The sequence below is a fragment of the Sinohyriopsis cumingii genome, chromosome 10, assembly GCF_028554795.1.
Source record: "Sinohyriopsis cumingii isolate HCF-2022 chromosome 10, ASM2855479v2, whole genome shotgun sequence".
NCBI classification, from domain to species: domain Eukaryota; kingdom Metazoa; phylum Mollusca; class Bivalvia; order Unionida; family Unionidae; genus Sinohyriopsis; species Sinohyriopsis cumingii.
The window spans coordinates 3,565,001-3,589,371 of record NC_142970.1 but is presented as its reverse complement, the minus strand read 5'-3'; the positions used below and the strand labels follow the sequence as shown (position 1 = coordinate 3,589,371).

The window sequence follows — 24,371 nt, the reverse complement described above, 5'->3', positions numbered from 1 at the left end:
TGAGATGTCTCTGATCTGTAAAGGCGAGCGCCTTAGACCACTCGCCCACCTGGAACCCTTAAGCAGTTATATGCATTTATCGTTAATATATTGTGGTTGTGTGGAAATATGAAAAATGCCTAATATAATGATAGACTTACAGCGTGTATTGATACCATATTGCGAGACAATATTGATTTGTTTAAAGCATTTAATAAAAACACGCATTCTTAAAATGAGGTTTCTAATTGAATTAACAAAATTTAGTTTCGAGAAGAACACTTTCAATAGTCTGAAACGTTTGCTATCTTACCTTGGCATGTTGGTTTAAAATTGTTTTTAAATAAATTTGTTTTTTATTCCAAGAACAAAACTAATTCAACCTATTTTGAATGTTTCACATCGTTGTGCGTTTTCCTATCAAGCCAAAGTTTTAAAATACAACATGATGAATTTATGTTCACACAACTTTCAACAAAATATAATTACAAATGCACAATTAATTCTTTGCATTTATGTTCAAGCACGGTATTTTCATCAGGGTTGTGACGTCATATCCACGTGCATCGCTTTGATCGATTTGTCACTACAACCAATGGCTGTGCACAACACATTTAGAGAGAAGTCATAAAAATAGATTGAACATAATTAGCCGAGGGCAGAATAAACACGGGACGGAGATTGCATGATGATAAACTTACATTGTATATTCATTTACATAGAGAGTACAAATAATTGATACCAGTGTGATTGAAGGGCCGTCGCTGAGGAATAATAAACTTGAATTCAATACAACAAGGTGAGTGTAGTTTTCCTGAAGAGATTGCATAAGTTTGATAAGTATTAAAAAATGAAAACAAATGTATCCAAGTCAGACTGAGAAAAATATCGAGAGAGTATTATATAACAGTGGGACATAAATCTATTTTCTATTTGAACCATCTGTACGTCCTTAATTGTTTAAAATGTTTGCAAATCTACATATACCAATGCACGTTACGTTCGGAAGAGAAGTAGAAAAGTAGTCAAAGTAGTATTGAAAATAATGTGATAAAATAAATGACCAGACTTGTGTGAAATACTTTTAAGACAATGAGTGAAATATTACCTGACAAGGTGATTGAAACACTGGCTGCAATATAGTGACTAATCTATCAGCTGAAAAGGAAGGTGAAGGAAGAATTACCGCCTAAACTATTATTCAAATGTCTGGATCTGTGTCTGTAACTCTGTCAATACCTGTCAACGTGCATTTATTTATGCACAGAGCAAACCAGGAAGTGACAACAAAATCTGCACAATGACTGAATTTATAGAAATAGCATGTCTGAAAAAGTTAAGTTGCGATTGTCGTGAAAACCAAAGTCTTTTGGTTCAAAACTTAGTATTTTCCAAGCATAATTTGCATAAAATAATTGAATACCAGCTTAGTACCGAACGCTTGTCGCATGAAAGTCACAAGAAAATTTTCAAATTAATTTAAAACAAAGTATACATAGTATACGTTTTTACGTAACAAAGAAGCATAATTCAGTCAGAACGGTGATGGGAAGGTGCAGGCTCCATGAAATGTCACTCAGAAAGAACCACGTAAAACTAGAAACTTTAAAAAGTCACAAAAGAGGACATATTAGTATTGTATAGAATAAATGATCTGCACTGGAAATGCGGTTTCGCATATAATTAGTAGTAGTTTGTTAGCTTCATAATATCAATGGGAGGGGAAGATGACAATGAAGTTGGCATTTGGGGAATTTTTTATAAATGAATCAATATTTGTTTTAAAATAACTAATACAAATATAGGAAATTGCAAGATGAAATTAACCAAATAAACAAATATTTAAAATGTATGTTCCGTTTGAGGTTTAAGTATATTATTATATTATATTAAGTATATTAAATATTACATCATTTTAAAGCAACAATAATTGAAAATAACTGACTCGTACTGACGTAAGCACAGTCAAGAGAGACATTACGGAGAATAATGTTTAAAATGGCATAAAGACACGAAAGTTAATAGTTTCGTCTATAAACCAAACGAGTAATCCTTCTTTGAAAAAATTTAACGTTCAGAAAATTACACCACTTTTCAAAACTAAGAAAGATAAAAAAAAGCAGTCAAGTTTAGAATAAAAGTTATGGTTGAATTAGCTGGCATTTCTAAAAGCCACGGATTTAAATTCAACTAAATCTATTTCAAATTTCATTTCTGTTTTCTTATAAGTTCTAGAAGAAGAAAAAAGCAAGTATGCCTTTCTAGAATCACGGTGAATAAAGTGAAGTAGTTTTCATATATTTGTGTGTGGAATCCAGTGTTAAGTTGATAAAGATTTAAGTTAATAAAAACACTTTACTATTTAAACATAGTGGTCTTGACACCACCAGGTTTTCTGCCTTTCTAAACCAGAGCAAAACAGTGTTTAGATTGTTACGACTGACAGATATTAATTAACGTTACTTTTTTATATATGTAACGTTGCATTACGCCCTGATACAAATTAAATATGTAAATAATCATACACATACAGACTTTCTGACAAAATAATAAATAATTTAAATTATTTCTTCAAAAACCTCTGGCCTCACCACAATATATCTCATTCCTATAGCTGCATTTATTTGAAGTGAAAGACAAGGAAACAAGACAATGGATAGATATGTCATCTACGTTAATAAAAGTTTACTATATCACTTTTCGTGTTTGTATAGAGACGGTTCCCATGGAATGCGTCAAAGGAGGAATGCCGATGTAAATATGATTCATCTATACCACTGTCTCAAAACTGGACATATTGGGGCACCTAAACACCTACGTAGGCCACAGAGTAAAAATGTCAAAGTATATGTATCAGCTTTCCAAAATGTTTTTACAAAATTAGACGATAATAAAATGTCAAAATTAGAAGATCTAAGTGGGCAAGACATGGAGAAATTATTTCCATGCAGCAAACAAGATGGCCTTTACTAAATTGAAAAGAGTTTATTAAGCCTAAAGGTTGTACACAAGATTTCAAGAAGCCATACATTGACGACATCATTTCTTGTAGTGCTTTGATCTCCTCATCATCATCATTGTCAACATCCTAGATCTCATCATATTTCTGATTTAAAGGTATCATTTTTTTACTTAATGCTTATGTATTTTATCTATTTCTGTCCGAACTTTATTAATTATTTTCCTTAAAGCTAAAGTCCTTTAATCTATTTCTGATTTAATGGTATCAATTATTTCACTTAATGTTAAAGTCTTCTTTTATTATCTGTTTCTGACTTTGAACTTTTATTCAGTCCCACTAAAATAGTTTTTAATCAGTTCGACTGTTTGTCTAATTCATCAGTAGTTCCTTGTACATCCTGAAGTATCATATAATTCTCGATCTCTGAATTTCTCTATCTCAGCGGGACGATAACTTTTTTAAAGTTGGCAAGTTGATTATATACAAAATAAACAACACCAACACGTAGAATGTGTGACCGGTTTCGCTTTAATGCTTCATCAGTCTGACTTCAAAATGAATTCAGTAGCATTGCTTACGTCATTAAATATATTGTTTCTAAGTGATCAATGAAATAAACAATTTGAAATAAACAATATGACATCACAGCTTACATTTGTAACAATTGGCTTATACTTTAACGAATAATTGACATGGAAATATGCATATACATCGCAGATTAATGATATTTTAATACATAAAAATACATAAAACTGGATCTTAAAGATACATATATCTCTATTGATAACTATCTCTAAAACTTATGACTAAATAGAGATAAACAGTTTTATTAATAGTTCTATGATGTATAATGCACACTTATTAAAGATATAGAAAATAAATAAATAAATAAAAATTATTAAAAAATAATAATAAATTATAACTTGATATATTATTGACGAATGTTCAATATTTCATCAGAACTCAATTTATATAATAAAAAATTATGGCGTGCATAATACTTACTATCAAGTATTTTATAAATAATTAATTAAGATATTATGATTAATTATATATCAAGAACTTCTGCTAACAAAAAAAGCCCTTCTAAGGGCTACCAATACTGCCTCTTATCCAGGGAACCATTATGGCTTGGTATCCCGTTTCGATAAAACTATTATATACACTAACTTGATCCGTCAATCTACCGCTTTAAAATTCAAACCTTTTATGGCCTAACAGTGACCAAACTTTTTATATGTCGCTCAGACATATTAGTTATTAAAAATTTTAGGGCATTTAAAACGTACAGTATGTACTAGAATTTTTACGATTGTTAGGACGTAGGAAAATTGCACAGGTGGCTGACACATTATTGGCATTTTTTATTGTCCATTAGTACAACTAGACTAAATTTGACTAAGTACGGGCTGGGGCTTTTGGGAATGCATGATATCCATGGCTGGCTTGCCGAGTCCCTTGCCCTCTTGCCTCTCTCGGACATCGTATAACGGCTGAGATGTGGAACAATTTCCACCCGCCAAAAGCTAGGTGTTCCGATGTGACGTCATCGTTGCGACCAATCGCAATGGGCGTTACATACTGCCTGGGTCGACACCTAGTACAGAAAATACGTACTGAAATCAACTCATTGTCAACATGAGTGTGTGTTGGGCCCGTTCCCACTCATGAAAGCCCTTCATTCAGGTCGTTAGGGATATACAGTCCTACGATCTGACGGATAAATAAGCAGTGCTCCTTGAGCACATAAACGCCTGGGGGATGTGGCACTAATTCCTTCCCCCAGGAACATTTAGCATCCCGCTGTGAGGGAATAAACCCGTCGCACATGCCCTTCTGGGCGCACGCGACGTAAATCCAATCAATCAATAAATCAATATAACAAGATATAATATATTATTTATTTATTTATTACATTTATTTTCTATATCTATAATAAGTGTGCATTATACATAATACAAATATTAATAAAACTGTTATATATATATATATATATATATATATATATATATATATATATATATATATATATATATATATATATATATATCACATTTAATTCTATTTAATTCTAATTTACCTCATCATAGATTCAATCAAACTTAATTTGTTAGGGCTTTAATCTATATATTTGGTTATTTCTGCTAATGTATTCTTTTGTACAGTATGAGGCTTGGAGGACATCTTACCTTCTTACCAGCCTTAAAGTCATTAATGTTTTAATCTCTTCGACGTTCCGTTTCTTTCAATTCTTCAATACCTTCTGTAATTCTTAATGTGTGTTCTAGAGTAAAGTTATTTTCCAGCGACTTCTAAATTTCGTCCATGTTACTTGCTATGGTGGGTATTCTAGTATGTATCCTTTGTTATCTTGGTTGAATGTAGAGACTATCCAAACATTCCAAGCGGACTAACGTTTGGCGAATCTTTGAATATAAATTTTTTATTTGAGAATTTAGTTTTTATCCAGCACGATCGGAAGTACAAACAAACAGAAATCAACAAGGTGTAATGAAATCTGTGCAAAGTTGAATTAATAATAAATATTTTACAAAGGTACAACTTAAAGCCTACTAAATCACCTAAATATAAACTCCGACTGACAAGATACTCGTTATGTCACAATGGTAACATTGCTCCCATCATCTCCATTTCTGTTTTAAATATTCACACTGCTCCCATCATCTCTATTTCTATTCTGAATAGTCATATTGCTCCCATCATCCCCATTTCTATTCTGAATAATCACATTGCTCCCATCATCCCAATTTCTATTATAAATAGTCGCACTGCTTCCATCATTCCCCTTTCTATTCTGAATAGTTACATTGCTCCCATCAACTCCATTTCTATTCTGAATAGCCACATTGCTCCATCATCTCCAATTTTATTCTGAATAATCACATTACTCCCAGCATTCCCATTTATATTCTGAATAATCACATTGCTCCTATCATTCCCATTTCTATTCTAAAGAAAAAACCCACGTTGCTCCAATCACCCTCATTTCCATTCTAAATAGTCACATTGCGTCCATCATTCACATTTCTGTTCCGAATAATCACATTGATCCCATCATCTCCATTTCCGTTCTAAATAGTCACATTGCTTCCATCATTCCCATTTCTATTCTGAATAATCACATTGCTTCCATCATTCCCATTTCTATTCTGAATAGTCACATTGATCCCATCATCTCTATTTCTATTCTAAATCGTCACATTACTCCCATCATCACAATTTATTTTCTAAATAGTGGCTTTGCTCCCATCATCATTTCTCTTATAAATAGTCCCATTGCTCCTATCATCCTCAAACCGCTCCGGTGGCCTAAATGTTAGAGCGTTCGCCTCGGATGCGGGAGGTCGTGGGTTCTATCCCCAGCCGAGTCATACCAAAGACTTACAAAAATGGTACTAACAGCTGCCTCGCTTGGCGCTCAGCATTCAGAGGTTAGTGTTAGGACTGGTCGGCCTGGTGTCAGGATAATGTGACTGTGTGGGACATCATGTTACATGTCTGCGGCATGATGCCCAAGTGCTAGACATCACTATAAACTGCCACACAGCAGACATCGGCCTCTGCTGAAGAAACCAACACTCAACCATAACGATTTCAAGAACTACCGCCCAGTTTCTAATCTCCCATTCATATAAAAAAAATCTTAGAAAAGGTTGTTCTATCCCAACTTGTATCTCATCTGAATTCAAACAGTCTTTTTAGTAATGTACAATTTGCATATCGCCCTTGCCACAGTACTGAAACTACTCTTCTAAAAGTAGTTAATGACATTCTCTTTGCTTTGTATGGCGGAAAAATTACAGTCCTCAACCTCCTTGATTTGTCTGCAGCATTTGACAGAATAGACCATGTTATATTACTTTACCGTCTCCAGCATGTATATGGCATTCATGATACAGCCTTACTGTGGTTTAAGTCCTACTTGGTCAACAAGACACAAATTGTGTCTGCAAATGGAATACACTCCAGCCCAGTTAACCTATGTTGTGGTGTTCCATAGAGGTCTGTTGTTGGACCTGTTCTCTTCATTCTATACACTCAGCTGCTCTCAAGTGTCATAGATCATCATCCAGTGTCTCACCAATTGTACCCTGACGACACCTAAATATACAAATCTAGCCACCCAACTGAAGTTGATGCTACCATCCAAGGTGTAAAGAGGTGCATTTCTGGTGTGAAATCATGGATGACATGTAACAAGCTACAGATGAATGATGATAAAACTGAGGCCATTCTAATCATAACACAAAGTCTTTCTCAGTCACATCCTTTACCTCAGACAATAAATATGAGTAACACCAACATTAAATTCACACAATCAGTACGAAACATAGGTGTCACTCTGGACAGTACTCTCACGTTCCACCAACATGTCATGAACATATGCAAGGCTGCATATCTTGAGCTGAGACGCATCCTCACACAAATATCTTTCTGTTGATTCCAAAAAACGCTTGTATGCTCATTAGTACTTACAAGACTGGATTATTGTAACTCAATTCTGTCTGGCTCATCTCAATATCTACTTAAAAAACTCCAAAATGTTCAAAACACAGCTGCTCGGATAATACTAAGAGTACCACGATCAGAGCACACCTCCCCGCTGCTCTGTACACTACACTGGCTATCCATTCGATCCAGAATCAAACACAAAATTTGTTCTCTGTGCTACGTTTCACTGACGGACTCCAGTCCAAAATACCTATCCGACCTTGCCCATGTGTACACACCAGCAAGATACTTACGCTCCTCTTCTGACAATCGTATACTCATTATTCCCAATACGAAAACGAAGTAATTTGGACAATGTTCGTTTGCATACCAGGGCCCAGCAACGTGGAACGAGTTGCCCACTGAATTTAGACACAAAGACACAGTGATCCCATTCAAGAGTGCTCTTAAAACTCACTAATTTCGACTGCAAGAACAAACTTAAAGACCTAATCATGTTCCCTACCTTAACTATTTACAGCATGTTTTTATGTTTTCTAATTTCATGGTGTTTGTTTTATGTAATAATATCATTATGTATGTTTTTATGTTATATGTGTTGTCTAATGTTATAAAGCTCTTAGAGCTCGTAAAGATTAGGCGCATTACCATGTCCTCAGTATTATTATTATTATTATTATTATTATTATATGACTGAAAAATTGTTAAATCTACGTTAAAAATCCAAATCACACACACACACACACACACACACACACACACACACACACACATACCTATCATCCTCATTTCTATTCTAAATAGTCACATTGCTCCTATCATCCCCTTTTCTGTTCATTATAATCTTGAAAAGATAAGGTGCAATAAGGCAAGTTGACGAAGAACATTCTATAAGAGGGGTGGTATCAAGGTCAACATGGTATAGAATAGGAGTAATATCAAGGTCAACAAAACCTTTACGTATCAATCAACCGGAATCCCTGAATATTTATTTATCCTTAACATACATTCGTTCTGTCTGGAATAGTTATAGTCAATCAAGAAAAACAATGACACTCCCCACCCCACCTACCCCATCTTACCTCGGAAATCTAACTTAAATATAGTTCTGCATTTGGTTTCTTATTAGATTTTCGTGATAATGATACAGCCATGGAATTATCAAAATGACAACGATCTCACACAATCCTTTTATTTTCTTAAAAGTCAGCAATGCAGATGCCAGATTCGTATCAGTTGACGTGACTTTGGTACATAATGATTTTAGTTCTCGGGGGTCGAAAGTTTCCCGACACAATGAAGCCTGCTACTCTGGTATCTGACGTACATTTGCAGAAAGTCCTAGTTATAATATGTACTGCAATCTGTACAAGATTATGACACTTTTCGTTGCCTTTTTAAAAATGGCATACGTTTTTGTTGGGAATCCCTCATTTTCGCAAGAAATTGAAAGGACTACTACCAAATAGTGTTATGGGGAGGGGGGGGGCTAGTTTCATGTACCTAGCCCCTTCTTATATTGTCTACAGAAGCCACAAGGCTTTTCGCCTTTATTACAATGTACTTCCTACGTACAATATGGGGTTGAACTGGTTTCAGTTGAAACAATTATATATGAAGTCTGATTGTGACTTTCTTACAAAGAAAGATGCATGGTCGTTTCGAAACGTCAGGTATGTACTAGTATGGCATATTCCAGAAACGTCAGGCACTTACTAGTATGATATATTCTGATAACGGCAGGCATGTACTAGTATGGCATAGTCCAGAAACGTCAGGCACGTACTAGTATGATATATTCTAATAACGTTAGGCACGTACTAGTATGATATATTCTAATAACGTCAGAAACGTGCTAGTATGGTATATTCTGATAACGGCAGGCATGTACTAGTATGGCAAGGTCTGGAAACGTCGGGCATGTACGAGTATGACAAATTCCAATAACGGTAATCAATCAACGTATCGAAATTCAATTAAATTAACCCGGCCTAATGTCCGTGTGTGCTTTTGACTGTGAAAAGGCTACATCCCAAAGAAATAGATTTGTAAGGAACTGGATATAGTAATTAATTTCTGAGTAAATAAATACTGAGCATCAAAAATCGTTTTGTTGTGTGTGTGCGTTTTTTAATAGTTCTGATACCGTTGTAGTTGACTTTTGTGTTTTGTGTTTGAGGATTATTTTTGTAATTTCTCTTTATTTTCCTAAAGTTGGCCATATATTATCATCTTGTGTGCTCTATATTTTTAATTTATAAACAGGTAGAGACATAGTAAACTTCAAACGTATCTCAAATTAATATATGTTGCAATGGCAGCTCCACCAATCAATCTGTAATACATCTTTGAAGCACTTTCTCATTATAAGCAGGGACGTCATTTCAACTTGGGGGTGGGGGGGGCTGGAGGGGGGGGGGGGCAAAACTTGATTCATGCAAATATCAACACACTGGCTCAGGCTGAATAGCATATTAGAGAAATAATAATAACAGGGCCTCATTTCAATTTTTCGGGGGGAGGGGCAAAACTTGACGGTTTGTTAATTTTCGCATATACGCTACAGCAATTTTAAAGCACAATCAAATTCGGCGGGGGGACAAATGACCCCTGCCCCCTCTCCCTGACGTTCCTGATTATAATGACGTCCCTGATTATAAGGTTGGTATTGTTTGATCTTTACAATCTTTTTCCTTCATTTGCAGTCTTATCCATCTTCAATTTCTCTGCTTTTAGCTCATTTATATTCTTAGAAATGCTCACAAAGATCTGCGAGGGCCTATCATATTTGCTAGCATTTCGTCCACTGCTTGGAATGATTCATACAACTCTTGCGTTAACCGTTGCAAACGTGGCTAAAAAAATCTAGTAATATCAACAGGTTATAACTTTTTATAGGCTACGTAGCCTCCTGACGTCGAATTGCATCTGGTATATTTGCTGTTCAGAGGATAGCGTGTTAAGTCAAAAAGCTTGGGCTAGTCACCGAGCTGAATGACGTCCCCTATTTTATCGCTAATCACCAGTTCGTATGCGCGCGCACATTCTTTGAAGTCTTGGTACGCCAATTCAGTCAGCTTTTTGTTTTCATTCTTTCTTTGATGTAGTGGAGACCTTCCTTGCGCTTACGTTGGTCCTCGAGCTGATTTCTTCCATTAGCTTGTCGTGGCGGACGCGTTCTTCTTCGGTTGTATTTAGATCTATCTGAGAGAAGAAGTACTTTGATCTAGAGAATGCTATGGAGTCAACGTTTGCTCCTCTAGCCACGAGATCAGCAGAGACCAATAAAGCATATACAATAGTATTAGCAGAAATTATGTCTTCTTTAATTAGCATGGCCAGTGTGAAAATACTAAATACTGTAGTGGTATCAATCATTACTGCGTCTTCGATGTCAAGGTAGCCAAGGTCGACCGGTTTCATGTCTAACAGGCATTTGGGAATATCGTGCACTTAACCTCAAGGACGTTGAGCCCTTAAGCGAACGGTGGTGTATACATCTTGCGTTGCACACTACTTTTCCATATGAATATGGTCGGGCTCGTGTCTAATAGCGGATACTTGCACCTGCGGCATTTGTAATTTTGCTGCCATGTTCGGGGCAGTGAACCGTAAGCCGCACGCGGGAGAGCTAGGTCAACCCAAGAAACAAGATGACGTATTACGCAACAATTCCGGTGGAAACAAACAGGTAGAATCCTGGCGGTCTATGCGCAGAAGGAGCTTGACAATGTTTACCTTTTCAAAACATCAAAGGTCACCAATCGGTGCGAGGCCTCGACGTATCCCTAAATGAGTCTTCGTCTGTGCGCAAATCACAGGCAACGGCTTACATATATGAGCTTAATAAGGACTTTAGCATGGCCAGCGAGGCCACCTGTGCCGTCTTCATGGTTACGTACTTGACGGACGGCCGAATCACGTCAGTTGCTGCGTTTACGGTAATAAATGCGTCCGATTTATTTCGCTGTGACCAGGCACAAGTCTTTCAAAACGCTGTTACATTCTGCAACGATGAAAACCCTATCACCGACCCGGGCGCCGGCTTTGTCTTCAATCGCCTTCACGTAATTCACTGAAATGAAACAAGGGCATTGCGTGTAATCGGGACTCTAATGGCACATAATGGGAGTACTGCCATTCCGACCGACGTCTCACACGAAAGCCTTGCAACTAGTTTTGCATCGATGTTTGCCGCCAGAGACGTTATTAGGTGCAAGCGTCTCAATGTCAACGCACAGTCGATGGAATTCTCAACCACCATCTTTGGCTTTCGCAATTAGAAATCATTTTAAAGGTAGTATAATAAGACGAACCATTGGCGCCCTTGCTAATCTACGTACCCACTTAAGGTGAAGTACATATGGCAGTACCATCTCCACGTACTGCAATGACATGAAAATACACATTTGGTTCTTAGAGTAGCTGCCCTAACAAGGAGCTGACACGCCCCTGTTCCCATTATGGGGGAAACAGGCAGATAGACACTGAGCACTGTGAACACCCAAAATACCCTAAGCAAATCCACGGACAGCAAGGGGCAAATTGCACTTTCGCTGTGGGAACAAAACTCCAAAATATTGTGGCGGGTGCGATTGCTGCTACCAGAGCAATGTTGTATTTATCGAAATATGTTTGAAAATACCTTTGCCAGTAATAACCTTTCCTTCAGGGTATGCAACGCTGCCTATCTGTTGGTTCACCAAGCCAAACACGAAAAGCGTTTGATCTTTGAAAATGATATATTTTGTCACATTACAATAATTGTTTCAAAAACAAGCAAGCACGAATCTTGACAACAGAAGGCACGCTGGGTTGCACTCTTGATGAACGTGTTGGCGGGAGTGTTACAGACCGTATCATTTCCGGATTTAAAGATAAAAGGAAAACTGAAATATCAGTTTTGCCAGTATGCCAAGTACATCATCCACGTTATGTCATTACGTGAATTATATTTAAAATAGAAAATAAGTTATTAATTCATATCAAAATCATTTATATCAAAGTTTATTTTGCTTTCATTATTATTTGACAGCTACAAACCATAACTTCCGCATGTACAGCGATATAAACACGGCCCGTCCCTTAAATACGCCTTGAGGCACTTGGCACAAAAATATTACAGCTTACAAGGTTCATCGACAGCTTAGTTGGACGCCATTACTATAGATTTGCTCACCGAAGAAAGTTGCATCTTGGGTAATTGATGGAATAAATAAACTAAGGGACATAACAACCGTTATCGAACATCTGTTAATCCTAGGACAGTCCTGCTCTGGTTTATGCACTTAGTTCCGGACAGAATTCATCTCGATTTTTTTACAGCTTATTATAGTGGTTGTCGCCTCCACTGATTGCATACGTGTTTAAATTCAACCCCGATGCAGTTTCTATGGCGACATCTTGAGTAATTAGCTCACTATAAAGACTATAAGATGTTTGAGTTAAACTCAACTAGAATTCCTAACGTGAAACGAAATGCTAGGACTTTCTGAAGTAACTCAATGTAGCTTGCCGGAGAGGCTTAACTGTAGGTAACTGCTTGTGAGTATGTGATTGTGTAACCAGTTTTGACTCAAGACAAGATGTAGGTAACTGCTTGTGAGTATGTGATTGTATAACTAGTTTTGACTCAAAACAATCATGCAATGGCTTTCATAACAGAGAACAAATTAATGCGAGCTAACGGCGGTCTCCAACTAAATTTTAAAAAGTCTTAAATCCGCCTACGGGAATTGACCATACAATACGTTGTACGCCTCAGATCCGACCGCTCCGGTGGCCTAGTGGTTAGAGCGTCCGCCTCGGATGCGGGAGGTTGTGGGTTCGATCCCCGGCCGAGTCATACCAAAGACTTAGAAAAATGGTACTAACAGCTGCCTCGCTTGGCGCTCAGCATTAAGATGGTAGTGTTAGGACTGGTCGGCCTGGTGTCAGGATAATGTGACTGAGTGGGACATCATGTTACATGTCTGCGGCATGATGCCCCAGTGCTAGACATCACTATAAACTGTCACATTGCATACATCCTAGCGATATTACTGAAAAATGTTAAAGCTACGTTAAAAATCCAAATCACATCACATCACATCACGCCTCAGATCCAGTTTTCAAAATCGAATAACAACAAACCTAACTAACTTATAATGCACCTGTTTATTTTTTTTAAGAAAACGCTGTCTCATCTAATCCCAAAACATTTGCTTTTGGTTCTCTCTCTCTCTCTCTCTCTCTCTAGACAAAAATCACTACAATGCCTTCAGGTTAGATTTAAAATTTTGCACACAGAAAGATTAGCAATTAGGATTGCGTCTGGCCAGAAAGCAATGTGGTAGACTGGACGCTTTTAACATTTAACCTTGCAAGCTGCATTGGAAAAGCTCGGACCTGCAACAGTTTGCAAGTGTTCCTAAACCGATCGCTTGTGCTTTAGCGTGACCCCCAGCTAGGGACAAAAAGTCTCATCTTTTTCGCTCAAAAGTTGAAAACTGAGTTTGACATTGTGCCCATGTTTGAAACACTAGGTGCACAACAAAAGCAATTGTGAATGAATGGCTGTATAATCTACTACGTTACATCAGTAACTTGGGTGACTCTTAAACATTTTTTTTTTGGAGGGGGGGCACCTCATGTAAAACTATAGCCCTAATCCGGTCAACTGTCGGTGTGGTGTCAAGTCGCCCACTAACATATTAAACCGCCCCTGGACCGGTATCAGATACAACTCCAACAATTGCTGACATTGCCAATTGTACTAATGCATTACCCCGAAACAGCTAAATATATATCATATCATATACGGCAGGACATACGTTTGCAAGTAAAATTTATCCCGCCTCGTTAGGGCCGGCTTTGTGTGTGGGAGGTCTCTGCCGGACCAGCAAAAATTGGCTTGGACTAGCTCATAGAGTGGGAGAATATAGCACCATTTCACTCTGGGCTTTTCCACCCTCGTTCATCATAGTAATCTGTTTGCCAACCCTGCTGCTAAACATGTTCATTTTAGTATCACTCCAACATAAATAAATGAATACTCAACAGTCACATCGGTTCGTTTGGCGTCAATAATCGTACAAATGCGATTTATGCACTGTTTCCCAGGAGTGCTAATCAGACAATTGCTACTATTATATTTAATACTGAGTTTCACTCTAAAAACTTTGTAACGTGTGTCGTATAATGTAACAGGCAAGGCGGACACTTTGTATCAAGAAAAGAGCTTGTATGTTCAGTTAACGTCAATTGCACGACCAGGGCCGACGAGAGGGGTGAGAAGGGACGGGGATATATTCCCGAAGCCAGGTCCCGTAAAGGGCCCAGGCCGAACAAAACTTTTTTAATTTTATAAAAGAAAATTTTTGTTTGAACAAGAACTAGCATAGGCACGGGTGTTTCTTACCCAGGGCCCGTGATCGCTCTCTACGGCCCCGTGCACGATTTGTGCGCAAAACAATTTCTTTATTATTAAAAAAGTTATTGTTTCAAAAACAATAGTCTTGTTTTGGAGTTTGCTTTTATGATGTTTCTCAGGGCACCTCTTCGTTGCTTACGTACCTGTGCAGTGTGCAGTGTTCATATATTTCAAGTTATGTTCAATTTGAGAGAAAGAATAAGAAAAAGAAAAAAAAATGGATAAATTTCGTTTAAATATCGAAACGTACAATACATAATGGCAAAGAGATTTACCAAATGGGTAAAGAAAGTAGTTCCGTAGATATGTGTGACGCTGAATAGCGGTTTGAAAGAGGTCATACAAGATTAATCAATACCAGTTTGTACAGCACTGTCATTAGGACAGAACTTACACAAAGCAAAGAAATGGAAAATATCTTTACTTCATTGTTATCACTATTGGTACAGGATATCTTAAAGTATTAATAATCCTAGTTATGTCATTACAAAGAAACACTGAGATTTTGAATCTATCAAATTGCCACAAAGTACCAGATTTGAAATTCGACCAATTCAACATTCAGATCATGTTAATTTTTAAATCCATTGATCACAAAAATCTACTGGCCTAGATGGGATCAGTTAACATTGTTGAATGATCCAATCCATTTAAGCACTACTACTACTAGTATTCCATCAAATCTGGGGTGGGGGCTTGATCAACGAAAATCTTCTACAAGTCACTCCATTTTTCAAAGGGGACAAGAGACGATAAACCAAATTATCGGTCCCTTTTTGCTCTTCCCATAATATCAAAACAACTGGAATCACATGTCTGCAGCCATGAACTCAAAACTACTAAAATTATGTGTCGATACCCATTTTTACTCCTTTCTATCAGTATTTAATTTATTATCCAAAATTCAGTGAGGTCTCAGAAAAGTTCCACTCTAGTCAGACAGCTGTAACACACTCTACTAATTATTGGTGTCAGGAAATAAATGATGGAATTGTTATTGGTATAATGCAATTAGATTTAAAAATGCATTTGACCTGGTCAGACACAATAGTCTGCAACAAAGAATTATAATTTACGTATAATCAAATGTAACACTTTTTTTCTAGCTCAAAAAGCACTTCTCAACCATTTTCTTTATTTTAAATGGTCCATCCCATAATACTGTAGGAATTTCTGAATAAATATCAAAATAAAGACCAATTTTCTTTATTTTAAATGGTCCATCCCATAATACTGTAGGAATTCCTGAATAAATATCAAAATAAAGACCAATTTTCTTTATTTTAAATGGTCCATCCCATAATACTGTAGGAATTCCTGAATAAATATCAAAATAAAGACCAATTTTCTTTATTTTAAATGGTCCATCCCATAATACTCTAGGAATTCCTGAATAAGTATCAAAATAAAGACGAATTTTCTTTTTCTGTTCATCCATGACACCTTTTTTATATAGGAACATACTGAAATGTTTATGTACGCGGATGACACAACTGCTCAAGCTTTAGGGATAAATATAGATGAAATTGAGATGGAAAATGCAAAATAATCTTTCCATATATTGTAGACATGATAGGCTTGAATGCTTCAGTCGTAAACAACTTTTAGGATTCGTAGTTGGTGACATCCTATCAAAGAATTAGAAACTTAACTTTCAGTAAAACAAAATTTCTTTCAATTATTTCATTTGGAAAGAATTAATCATTTTTAAAGCCAAAAATAAAAATTAATTTTTCCAGTTTCTTCATGTTATATGATTTCGACAATTGTTCTGATATTTATTTACATTGTTCATCGTATGTTTTAAACAGAATTGAAAATCTAAAAATATGCTACACCCAATGAAACTTTATTTAAGAAAGTCGAAGTCTTGTTACCTTTAGAAGATAAAGTAAATTACAACATTTTCAGTGCTCATGTACAAGGTTCAAAACTACCTGGCACAAAGTTACAATGACATTTTTACTCCAGTCTTAGGAGTTTATAATTAAATCATGCGCTCTTCTACAAAATCAAAACACTCAAATATCCCACAACACAAGACTGAAATATTGCAAAGGAGTTTTACATAAACTGGAGTTTTAATATAAAATAACTTACCTAATTGTATTAAATGTTACACAACCTTTGTTACTTTTTAAATACAAAAATAAAACATTCCCTTTTGTCCAAAATAGAGTTTAATATGTGATTTTTTATTGCTTTTTTATGAACCTGTTAAAATTTATTGCCTCGTGTCAATGAACCTCCTTATATTAAGTAAACTATTTGTTTATTGTAATCATGTGTACAGGGTTCATTTTGATGCATCTCCGCCTTATATGAGATGTAGCATTTGGCCCATCAACCCATCAAGAATAAATAAAGTACATTGTTATTAATACTTATATCATTATTATTATTCCTGGAGAAAACTATTTTGCATAAGCAAATACTTCAAACCCACTTGTTATTTGTAGTTTCTTTTATGCATGTTTCATGTCAACTCAATATTCCCCACACAAGTGCACAAACTTTGGCATATTTTAAGATTGATAGAATTGTTGTTGTTGTTGTTGTTGTTGTAGGCTTTAACGCCATTTTTCAGCACAAGACAGGCTATACATGGCGGCCAGTATTAATGGTGGAGAAAGACTACCGGAAAAGCCCGGAAAGAACCACCGACCCACGAGAAGCTCCTGGAAAGCTTTCTTACATACCCACATTTGCCGAACCCGAGACTCGAACCCACGCAGAGGTGAGATGGCAGTGATCCGTAACGGTGAGCGCTTTAGACCACTAGGCCACTCGTGGCCCCCAGATTGAAAAAGACAGAGAGAGAAGTTGAAGAAGAAAATAATTAATTTTACCGTAATATGAAAATATAACTTGTGTAAAGGCAGACATATTTCTTAATTTACAAAAGAAAGTAGTTCCAGATTTGATCCCGCCAATCGTTTTCTCATATTGATACATTCAAAATCTCCTGATGAAATGTATAATAAATATTTTGTACGTTGACAGATTGTCTGTGTCACTAGCTTCAGATACATAATGGTAACTATCGGCACACATATTTCTTTGTGTATGTAATATGTCTCTTGGATACGTAATATGTCTCTTGGATTCATGTGTGCGTGTGTGTGTGTGTGTGCATGCGTGCGTGCGTGCGTGTGTGTTCAAAGCAGTTTTAACAGTTTTAGTCAAATTTTTGCAATGTCTGCAGTGTGACAGTTTATAGTGATGTCTAGCACTGGGGCATAAAGCCGCAGACATGTAGCATCATGTCCCACCCAGTCACATTATCCTGACACCAGTCCAACCAGACCTAACACTGACCTCTTAATGCTGAGCAACAAGCGAGGTAGCTGTTAGTACTATTTATGGTATGACTCGGTCGGTGTTGGAACCCGCGACCTCCCTCATCCGAGGCAAAAGTTCCAGTCACTTAGGCGACCGAAGTGGTCTGTTATACCTCTTCCTTTACAGATATGCTTTAATCGATAAGCACCGATGCGGTTATATTGGCAGCTGAACAAGTGTTTTTGTTTTAGGACATGGCTTTTGTAGGAATTTCCAAGTATAGTAGTACTTGAAAACTAATTTACATACGATGTCTAATAATAGGTTTTTTACGAGTCAGAATTTACATGTTTGCATGCATAAATGTTTTATATATGCTATTTTGGATGGATACTGCTTACATGTTATCTGTACATCCTGTTACAGGGCGGTCAAGTGTATGGATGAGAGTATGTATATTGTTTTGAAAACATAGTTAATGCTTCTTCTTACGAGATAATTAATTTAATTGTATTACGATGACAGTTCTTTCTACATATTATTAGATCAAATAAACCATGAACGTGATTGGGAATTTTTACTCTCCCTTATATATATGGCCAACAAATATCTAGGTGTGCATTACTTCCATGAAGTCTCTGGGACACATTTCGGTGTATTACATTTAGCCAGCTGCTGATCACTGAAGCGGTTCTAATTTGTATGTCAACAGATGGCTAACCAGGTAATTGACTATACGTGCACCTCTTTTGTAGTGTTACATGAAATTGTGTATCCAGTTCTACTGAAATATTTGGTATACGCATTTTCGAAAGGACTTACACGAACAACCTGTCAGCTTAATTTTGCCTTATATTTGAGTCAGGGCTTAAGAAACAATAGATAAAACAACATTTGGCATTTTACAGGAAAGTTACAAAGATAGCTAAGTCCGTTTATAATGTTTAAATCCACGCCAGTATCAGATTTAATATTTGCAAATTGTACTGAGCCTTTATATAAATTATCCAGATTGGTTACAATGGCATTATGTGACTCAGAGAGGCAGGGAGAGAATAATACCAGAAAGGAACTAATGCATTCATCCTCTTTCACGATATTTAATGTATTCGCGATTATTAATGTATTCTCGATATTTAATGTATTCATCCTCTCTCACGCTATTTAATATATTCACGATATTTAATGTATTCACGATATTTATTGTTTTCATCCTCTTTCACGATATTTAATGTATTCACGATTATTAATGTATTCTCGATATTTAATATATTCATCCTCTCTCACGCTATTTAATGTATTCACGATATTTAATGTACTCACGATACACGATATTTAATGTATTCACGATATTTAATGTATTCATCCTCTCTCACGCTATTTAATTTTAAAAACAGTCAGAATATAGACATTTCTTGAGATTCCCCAGTAATTTTATTACTATCAATACTTATTATAAATGAGCTTTATATTGTAGAGGACTTCTGAAGTCATTATGCTTGAAATTCGATTACACACTCATATGAGCATTCGTTTCACAGCTACCGTTTATGCAGTGGGTGTCAGTTTTCAAGCTCATTGACTTCGGGAGTTCAGTGAAATATGAATTTCGATTCTTAAATAAATATGGTTTTAATGATATAAAAAACACTACCACGTTATGGTTACGTGAAAATAAACAAATCTTCCATTTGTAAATCAGGTCATAATAAATATCAATTTTAAAAGGACAGAACTTACGTTTCTCCATTTCTCATTCAAATTTCATGCATAGATTTGTATCTTAGTTCGATATCTGTAGAGAAGTTCTTATGCATAAGGTTGTACCCTTAAAAAAGAAGATTACACAAATTTAAAGGTATAGCTATATTTAAGGTCGATAATATTCTTTTGCATTATTGTCAAACCATTGTGTTACAATTGTTTTTCCATTATAGTCAGACCATTGTGTTACAAAATGATGCCTTTACTGGCATCAATTCTGCATTCTCCAATAAGAATACAGTGACTTTATGTCACACATACACACGCACGCACACACACACATACACACACACACACACACACACACACACTGTGAATTTGGAATATTCTTTCTTAAATTTTACTTCTGCTGACTGCCTAATTCCCGATTGTTAGAATTTTCTAGAACCATGAACATAATGGAACGATTTTTTAAAAACATTTTACAGGTAATCGCCTATTATATCATTAACGGATCAAGAAATATCACTTGGGGGGTAAGGGGCATGTGGGACAGATTCGTCAATACGCCTTTTCATTTCATCGGTCAGGCTGTACATATGCATATTTTGTCACTAAACAATCACTTTCTCACCGAGCAGCAGACATCATGAGATAAATAGGCCGTTTCCAGCTGGTTTCGTTTGGGTTGGGAATGACATCAGCTGTGGCCAAACCTCAAAATTGCACTTGGCAATCGCGTGAAAAAGATTTTAAACTTCCTTTTGCAGACCCAAGATATTCATAAATCATTTATGCCTTTCTTAATGTATCACGTAACAATCACGATCGTACGCTGTCTTCTGTGTTAAACCATTTGATGGAGCGCTTATAATTTTTTATAAAAAAAAAAACATCTGGCTTCTCCCTTTGACTTCAACTCTTCTATCAGTGCTCCACTAAATATCTGAACTTACGAAACAATGTCTGATTTATATATCTAATAGATAATCCTATTGTATGTTTGAACACATATTGAAACATAAACATTGTAAACTATCTTTTTTCAAGTTCTTCTTAGGATGAAATAAGTTCGTGAAATTTTAATTTTGGGATTTACCCCCAGTATGATGTGGTTTCTCTGGTGATTTGAAGAAAGTTTTCCACTTTATTCAATTATTGATAATTACATTCATTATTAGTGATCATTCTTATTCAAGTATTAATAATTACATTAATTATTAGTGATCATCCTTGTTCAAGTATTCGTAATTACATTATTTTTAGTGGTCATTCTTATTCAAGTATTAGTAATTACATTAATTATTAGTGATCATCCTTGTTCAAGTATTAGTAATTACATTAATTACTACTGATCATACTTATTCAAGTATTAATAATTGCATTAATTTTTAGTGATCCTCCTTTGATAAAAACAGTGTCAGAATTCATTAAGGCAATGTTATTCAAACGCCAAGGTATTTTTTATTCAAGGATTGGTTCTTTACTAAGTCAACTCATTTATTGAATGAATGCTTCTCTGATATAAGAAAATATGAACAACGAAATCGACAAGTGAAGCAATGTCCACATTATCATTAAACACGAACAAAACCGAGGCAATTGTTGTACTCCAAGACCATTTCTTTATATAGCATCAGAGGGCTCCAGGACATTTCAATTTCAAAACATTGCATTGGTTTTTAAACATTTTTTTATTATCTTTTATTATTTTATCTTTTGTTAATAATGTTATTTCTATTTTATTACCGCTCCGGTGGCCTAGTAGTTAGAGCGTCCGCCTCGGATGCGGGAGGTCGTGGGTTCGATCCCCGGCCGAGTCATACCAGAGACTTAAAAAATGGTACTAACAGCTGCCTCGCTTGGCGTTCAGCATTAAGAGGTTAGTGTTAGGACTGGTCGGCCTGGTGTCAGGATAATGTGACTGGGTGGGACATCGTGCTACATGTCTGCGGCATGATGCCCCAGTGCTAGACATCACTTTAAACTGCCACATTGCAGACAGCGTAGCAATATGATTGAAAAATTGTTAAAGCTACGTTAAAAATCAAAAATCACATCACATCACATCTATTTTATTTGTTTTGGGGGGATGGCTTGACATTTATGACATTTATAACACCTTCAAACATAATGTTATCCCTTCTTGTTTGATAGATTTAACATGGATTTGCCAGACTCTAGGGTCCAGAGTCTCCAAGTTTCATCATCCAGTGAAGAAATCGGCAGTGAAGACAGCTTGTCAGGTCACGTGGCTAACCACATCATAGTCGAGCACCATGGAACGCTTAAGGGTTTGTTCTGTCAGATGGACGTTTTGCGGACATATGGGGGAGATCTGGTTTGGAAAGAGATGGCCAGGTATAACTAAGCACATGGTCAAATTTCACGGAGGTTATCGCAACGCAAAAGCTGAGACTTAACATTCCTGTAAACTATATCGTTTTCATATTCATTGTCTCTCAAACCGAATAAGATTTGTACACTAGACATAAAACTGATGATAGCTGAAAATGTTCTTTGCAGAGTTGTATAGAAAACACAATCTCGAGTAGAGCTAGGTACCACGAAAACGTTTGTACTCGGTATACCGCGGTATTTCTGAACGTGCCACGGTAAATTGCAAATATATTAACACATTAACCCCTGGAGGTTTTTGTCGTTTTTGTCTGACATTCGAGTAGGAAACACAATTTGAAAGCTATTTCTGAATAAATCCTTAAACACCAACTTCCAGGTTATCTTCCAATAACATACTGCCTAGTTGTTTTAGAAACATCGTATTTCAATGGCTAGTTGGCTCGCTCATGAGCAGAAGGGTAAAAAAAAATTATTTTTTTATTTTTTTGCTTAACGGACCCATTATTTTCGTATCGAGACCACTCTTTATTCAAAATGCCCATCTATTCCTACTTTTTGCAAAGGTTCATCTGTCTGCAGTTCATACCGGTCTACCTTGGATCCGAGACCAAAAAGTCTAAAACCCGGACACAAAATCGGATTCCGACCACGGGCGATTTTCGGGTAGAAAAGAATCGGGTCCAATAAATGAGGTTTTTCCCTCTGTATTTTGTAGTGCAACTAGAAATTCCAGATTTTTTTTGTATCATTGTAGAGCTACATCGGACTACCTTTCTATAATACCACCCACTTTAGTGTGTCATACATGACCTTGAGGCTACAGAGTTCGGCATTAGGCTACTACCTCCTGCCACTTAAACTTGTCACCAGGGGTTAATGTGTTAAGGACCAACCATTCGAAGTTCTTGGACAGGTGCCAGACACTCGTTTTTATTTAATTTTGGTCTGTTAATAGGTGGAAAAATATCTTGCCCTGATTTATAGCAAAATGCGAACATATTATATCCACGCTATTATTTGGAATAAGTATTAACTATCTCAAGATATAATTTTAAAAAAATGGTTCAGCTTTAAAAAGAATAGCCCCATCCCGGAAAATTAAATAGTCGGTGCCTTATAATATATGGATGTATAAAATGTAATCTAAAAGCTGTGATTAAAATGGAATGATTAGGCTTACACTATAGCTGATACTGTGAAAGACATTGTGCTGGCATTAGAGAACCTATTTATTAAAAATATAAAATGTTGATGCTGAAGCCTATACCTTTCTAGCTATAATAATGAAATAATAGGCAAGGAAACTTTGAGTAGAATGTTAATGCCCAAGCAAGATATTTATCAGAGGGGGGCCAGTAAATATAAAACACACTCAACAAACGAGAAAATATTTAAAGGATTTGAAAAACTACGTAAAGTTAGACAGAAAACGTGCGCTACTGAAAATCATTGGAGGATTCGCAGTCTTACAAAAGGATGGATATATATATATATATATATATATATATATATATATATATATATATATATATATATATATATATATATATATATATATATATATATATATACTTAGCACATTTCCACACGCTAATAAATAACTAAAACATAACATTTGTTTCTTTGTTTGTTGGTTGCTTTGTAATTTAAAATGAAATTTTTTCACAAAAGTTGGATTTGGCCCGAATATGTTTCATAATATTCCATTTAGACACAGGATTGGCACACGTGAAACTTGTCAAGCATTGTCTAAAGGATCATAATTATAATTGTAATATTCACCATTAATTTGTAACACATACAACCGTTTTCTAACAAAAGATAATTTTTAAAACTATTGTGTCGTGAATAATGAAAACCCGCTATTAGAGAAAGTCGGAACAAGATTCCTCAGGAATTTCCGTACATTCCTTACTGATGGAAGGTACCGACGCACCGGTACAGTGAAAAACTACCGTGATAGGTACCACCGAAAAAAATATCCGCGGTAAACCGGTATAACTCTGATACTGCATTCTTTAATCTAGAGTGGGGAATTTTTAAGGAATCCTGCTGCCGAAGTATTAGATCGAGCATAAATTTATAGTACGGTCATCGTCAAATTAAAAAAAAAAAATGTGTTTCCCCTTGCGTTGCTTCATTTTAAAGAATTTTACAGAAGCTGGTGAAATAAAGGGAGTATAGGAAAAAATTATTGTA

General features: G+C 36.0%; 1 protein-coding gene across 3 annotated transcripts in view; it reads left to right on the top strand.

Annotated features, from left to right (window-relative positions):
• The first annotated feature begins 642 nt into the window (after window positions 1-642).
• The window catches only part of LOC149789502 (electroneutral sodium bicarbonate exchanger 1-like), a 60,073-nt gene continuing 36,344 nt past the window's right edge, over window positions 643-24,371 (top strand). For 2 of the 3 annotated variants that reach the window (XM_089971538.1, XM_089971541.1), the window contains exons 1-2: window positions 643-778; window positions 21,969-22,172. In XM_089971538.1, coding sequence (XP_089827664.1) covers window positions 21,976-22,172 — 197 coding nt within the window. In that variant the 5' untranslated portion in view covers window positions 643-778; window positions 21,969-21,975. Of the gene's footprint in view, window positions 779-18,533; window positions 18,557-21,968; window positions 22,173-24,371 lie in introns of all 3 variants that reach the window. The other variant, XM_089971539.1, reaches the window with a different exon arrangement.